We start from the raw sequence: 5,308 nt of genomic DNA, 5'->3' as shown, positions 1-5,308 counted from the left end.
CGCCCCTCGGCCCGCTCGACGCCTTCAAGCCGACCGAGTGCAACAACTGGGTCCACGTCCTCTGCGCCCTCTTTACGCCCGAGGTCGTCTTTTCCGACCCTTTGCGGCTGAAGACGGTCGAGGGATGCGGCAACCTGCCCGCCTGGCGCTACGAGTCGACGTGCTACGTCTGCGACCAGCGCGCCGGCAGCTGCATCACGTGCGCCGAGAGCGGGTGTCGCCGCACCTTTCACGTCTCGTGCGCCGTCAACCGGCCAGAAGACTTTGCCATCGGCTTCGAGGTCGGCCCGCCGCGCAAAAAGGGCGGCGTCGAGACGACCACCTTCCGCGGCGAGACGGGCGTCCTGTCCGCCGTCGTCTACTGCGCGGACCATCGCCCCGCCGTCGCCGCGCCGAAAGCAGCCGCCGCCGGGTCCAGCGCCGCAGCCACCGCGCTCGCCCTCGCCACGACCAAGGGCGCCAGGTTCTTTGGCCTCGCAGAGCTCGACGACGACGGCGCCTCGACGGCGCTCCAGCTCTACGCACGCACCTACAAGCACGTCGGCGCCACCGTCACCGGACACGGCACCTCGAACGCCGCCTCGTCCGTCGTCGCGCACATGACCGAGTCGTCGTACGCGCTGCTGCGCAGGGCAAAGCGCTTCGACCTGCTCTCGTCGTCGGCATCGGCACCCTCCCCCTCTCGCGCCGGCGCAGCGGGCATCGCGGGTGCGCCAGGCGTCACCACGACCCCCGCCCCGACAGAGATGCGCGTCGGCCTGCACATCGGCTCGTCGTCGGCGTCGTCGTCGTCGTCGCGCTTCGGCCTCGCCATCGACATCGGCGGCGAGGACGTCCAGGAAGAAGCGGAAGAGTGCTGGAAGTGCCATACCAAGACATCGCCGTTCTGGTGGTCGATCCCGCCTCCCTCTGACGTCGCCGTTGCCCCACCCGCAAACACCGAGAGACAAGTCAAGAGGGAAGAGGGCGTCTCGTCGTCGCCACTGCTCGACGGCCAAGAGAGCGCTCCGAAAAGGTCGACGGGCGGCAACCCGGTCTGCTGCACCTTTTGTCGCGCCACGTTTTTCCCCAGCGTCGAGATGCACGTCGACCTGTAGCGCGGCGGCGCTGTGCGCCGCATATCGTTTGTAGAGATGCGCGAGCGCGATGGCGCGGGGGGCGGAATCAGGATCTCTTTCTCTACACGACCAATCGAACGAGGGTATGTGACGGAGCGTGCGATGCGATGCGGGATTCACGACTGTCTGTCGTTTGTGCGTCTGTTCTGTTTGTGCTGCTCAGCGTCTTTGCCTGATCGTCGATGATGCACGGAGCGAGGAGCTTGATCCACCTCGTCGCTGCAGAATTCCTGTCCTGCAGAAGGTACGCTACGAACTTGACTAAGACGATATCGGTAGAAGCCGACTCGGTACCATGCCCCGCGATGGCGGAAAGAGGGCGCGCACACGGTCTGGCGTCGTCGTCGTCATACCACCGTGCTGGCTGCCGACGCATCATGCGTACCGCCCCGTACCGTACCGGAGGCACCGGGATGGTGCTGCTTGACATGCATCGCGCGTGGTGCAGAGGCAGAGGTAGGTACGGCCTGCGACCTCCCGTTCCATCTTGGTCTGCTTGATCAACTCATGACTCCGGCCTCTTACCGGATGGCATGCGGCAAGATGCACCCCCCGCCACACACTGGTTCGATTCGGAACCGAGGCGAAGACCCGACCGCCGGCGACTGGATCAGGCACCGACTGCGCTGGCTCAGCCAGCCTGGCCAGGCGAGGTCAGGCCAGGAACGCCCTGGTGCCGCCACGTCCGGCCAAGATAGCCAGGACGGGCGTCACTCATGCATCCGCCCGCGTGCCTGCCTGCGGCGCAGCAGGCAGGGACGTACGGCTGAGACGCCCTGGTCGCTACGCCGCCCTGCAGATGTCGTCGACGCCACGCGGCTGGCCTGGCGGGCCGGGCCGGGCCGAAAGTAGGGGTGTGTCTGCTCCTCGTCCGTCGTCGGGTCGGAACCGGAGTCGGTGCTGGTCGATGGCGGTGTGTGTGCAGAAGGGACAGGCTGAGGCTGTACATACGACGTCGTAGGCTGCATCGCACACGTCTGAACGCGGCGCTGTGCACCATCGCGTGCGAGCTGGTCCAGCCTTTCCATTGCGGCGAGGCATGACAGGCAGAGACGGAGCGGGTCGCGGCGTGCAGGCGGTCGATGTGGACCGGGTATGTGATGGGCATTGCAAGCAGTCGTTACGCTGGGGAATAGAAAGAGCACAGTGGTCGTGATCGTAAACAGCAGAAAAGGCAGCCGACAAAGCAGAGTGGCGGCTGAGTTGCGAAGAGCAGGTGCACGCTCTCGCGCGAGTCCTTCTGTGCGTCTCGTTACTGAGGAACCCCTCTTGGTCTGTCGTCCATCTCGATGCGTGCGGAGGAGAGACCGAGGCCCAAACGGCGCCTACGGGCTCGGGGTGACGACGCCCTTTTCGGCGTTGGAGGCGCGGTTGGGCTCGTCGAAGCCCATCTGCGAGACGTCGTAGCCGTTGTCGATGAGGTACTGGCGGAACGCCGCGTCCTCCTGCTTCATCGAGTCGGCGCGCACCTCGGGGATGAAAAAGTAGGTGATGGCCGCCGAGAAGATGGCGAGCCCGAGGGCGACGTAGAAGGGGGCGGTGTAGTAGAGCGTCTCTGAGGGACCTCCGACGTCGGCCTGGATCTGCGGGTAGGCGTAGGAGCCACCGAAGGCGCCGGCCTTGCCGAGGGCGGCGGCAATGCCGTAAAACAGGCCTCGGACCGCGGCGGGCCCGCAGGCCTTGGAGGCGAGCAGGCCGAGGTTGTTGCCCGATCCGAACTCGCCAAACGAGAGGAAGAGGCCGTAGACGACGATAAAGGCGCCGAGCGACTCGCGGATCTTGGTAAAGGCGGTGGCCATGATGATGCACATGATGGCCTGGAGGAGGAGGCCGATGATCATGGTGCGCTTGGGGCCGAGGCGGTCGGTGACCATGGCGCCGAAAAAGGTGCCGGGCAGGTAGAAGCAGTTGAGCGCGGTGCTGTAGCCCAGGCTGCGCTTGAGCACCTCGTAGTCGCTCAGGCCGGCGTCGGTCGGGATGAGCTGCTTGGTGATGATCGACGAGTAGATGCCGCTCGGGTAGCTCACGAAGTCGTACGCGATCCACGCAAGGCTGACGGCGGCCAGGCGCACCCAGTACCGCTTAAAGATGAGGAGCCAGGGCACGTTCTTCTTGATCGCGCCCTTTCGGAAGTGCTCAGGCTCCTTCATGCCGGCCCGGAAGAAGAAGACGATCAACGGCGGTAGCGCGCCGAGGCCGAGCGAGAGACGCCAGACCCACTCGAGGTGGCCCATGCCGAAGATGAGGAGCAGGATCAGTGGCACCAGCGACGCCACAACGAAGCCGAGATCGATCATCGAATTGGTCGCAATGATGAAGTACGCCTGCTGTCGAGTCTTCTTTACGTCGTCCGACTCCGTGTTTTCAGATGCTGCGACAGACCCCGACGGATACTCACTCCCAAGACCTTTTTTTTTTTGTTTGAGAATACAAGAGATGGTCAGGAGTGCGCATCTTGGTGCCATGAGATGGTGCGATGGAAGCGGGCGACTTACCGATGCTGAGTCGGTGACGGTGGCGCGGCGGGGATTTTTCGGGTGGCGTTGAGACGCGTCAGCGAGCTGTCCGGTCCGGTCGGGTCGGGCCGAAAGCGCCGGCGGGATGGCTGCGTGCGGACTCACCCGAGGATGAAGCGGTAGGCGGAGAGCGCTGCAAAGAGGCCACCGGTGGACCCACCGGCTCCCCAAGCACCAGCAATGAGGATGCTGAACAGGGTGAGCCAGATCGACGAGAACCACATTCCCCAGCGGCGTCCGATACGGTCGACGACGACACCAAACACGAGCATGCCAACCAGGGTTCCGGCAAAGACGAGCGACGAGAACCTGGATTCGAAGCCGGAAAAGTCTTTGTAGTCCGGGTAGATGTACGAGAGGATGGTGATGGCGGGGCCAGCGATGGCGTTGACGTAGCCGTCGGAGAAGAGGGCGGAGCCGCAGGCAAAGATGAGTCCGAACGCCTTCAGCTTGGAGCGCGCGGCGGGGGGCTGCTCGTCGAGCGACACGACGGGCTGGACGGTGTGTGCGACGGCGGGCGTGTCATCGTGTGACCGCTTCTCTTCGGCCAGGGGGCTCGCGTCTTTGCGGATCTCGTCGGTGGACGACATGGCTGGATTACGCTGCGCTGCGCTGCGTCGGACGGGCGAGGTGCCGGTTTGGCGCTGATCGTCCGCGCGGAGGGCGAGGGGATGGAGAAACGGGGGAAAGAGGAGAGAAGGTTGCTGGAAAGAAGGGCGAGGATGGACAGGGAGCTGATTCTACATACATTCGGGGCGTTTTATAAGAGGGTCTGTGTGAGGGAACCATAGGGCTGCGTTGCTGGCTGCCAAAGGATGAAGCGGGGGGAGGCGACAACGTGGGCTTCGAGTGGTGCGCCCATCCTAGCGCTCTGCAGCCAGTACATACGATGCGCCCCACGCCCCACGAGCAAGCCGGCAAAGGTGCGAGCCGACGAGAACCGGCGAGCGGTGCCACCTGGGGATCCTCGACAGGGGGCGCATGGACGACGAGGGAGCGAGCAAAGAGCCATCGAGTGCGAAGCGCCGGCAGACGTGGTGCCGCCGTGAGCCGACGGTTCCTGCGGCGTGGACCTAGCCCTGCCTAGCCTGCCTGCCTGTCTCTCGGTCTCTCCGCTGGCTCGGTTGAGAAACGCTGCCGAGCACAAACTCGTCGTCCTCGAGGCGGCTGGGATCTGACGGCTCAGCAGGACGCGCGGAACGGTGCGGTTTGGAACGGCGGGCGAGGACTTCGCTTACTCGAGACCCGCGGCCACGCAGGAAAGATCATGCTGCCCTGGCGGTACGGTGCTCAGGGGCACGATAGAGGAAGACGGCAGCCCAGGTAGGCAGTAGGTCAAGGCGGCCCTTTGGCCACCCCCACACGACTCGCGCCCGCAACAAGAGCGCGCTGCCCGCCCATGCATGCGCAACCTGCCGGCACCGGGCTTCCTTGTGTGTCCCACACGCCGATATTTCTCCTTTGCTCCGCCTCTTCTGCCTTGCTTGGTCGACAGACGCCGTGCGTGCCGTACGGGCGTGTGCGATGGCCCCACGCCGTGTGGTTGGACAACGTGGGCCTGCCACTCGTCCGCCACAGTCTCGTCGTCCGACACCTCGTACGACGGCACCATCCACGTCCAGCCGCCCAGCTCGAGCACCAACCGGCGGCCTGGCCACGGCTAGCAATCATCTT

General features: G+C 64.9%; 2 protein-coding genes across 2 annotated transcripts in view; one reads left to right on the top strand and one right to left on the bottom strand.

Annotated features, from left to right (window-relative positions):
* The window catches only part of PFL1_05127 (uncharacterized protein), a gene marked incomplete at both ends in the record, with an annotated part of 4,246 nt that extends 3,149 nt beyond the window's left edge, over window positions 1-1,097 (top strand). The window contains one exon of the mRNA XM_007882657.1: window positions 30-1,097. Coding sequence (XP_007880848.1) covers window positions 30-1,097 — 1,068 coding nt within the window. The remainder of the gene's footprint in view (window positions 1-29) is intronic.
* A 1,346-nt stretch (window positions 1,098-2,443) lies between these two features.
* PFL1_05126 (uncharacterized protein) lies at window positions 2,444-4,224 on the bottom strand (the record flags this gene model as incomplete). Its single annotated transcript, XM_007882656.1, has 3 exons — window positions 2,444-3,525; window positions 3,614-3,618; window positions 3,740-4,224. 3 exons carry the CDS (start codon window positions 4,222-4,224, stop codon window positions 2,444-2,446), a joined length of 1,572 nt encoding a protein of 523 aa, XP_007880847.1.
* Window positions 4,225-5,308: the final 1,084 nt, after the last annotated feature.

Source organism: Pseudozyma flocculosa (genome assembly GCF_000417875.1).
Source record: "Pseudozyma flocculosa PF-1 unplaced genomic scaffold scaffold00018, whole genome shotgun sequence".
NCBI lineage: Eukaryota > Fungi > Basidiomycota > Ustilaginomycetes > Ustilaginales > Ustilaginaceae > Pseudozyma > Pseudozyma flocculosa.
The sequence above is the reverse complement of the archived record's forward strand: the minus strand, read 5'-3'. Positions and strand labels throughout refer to the sequence as shown.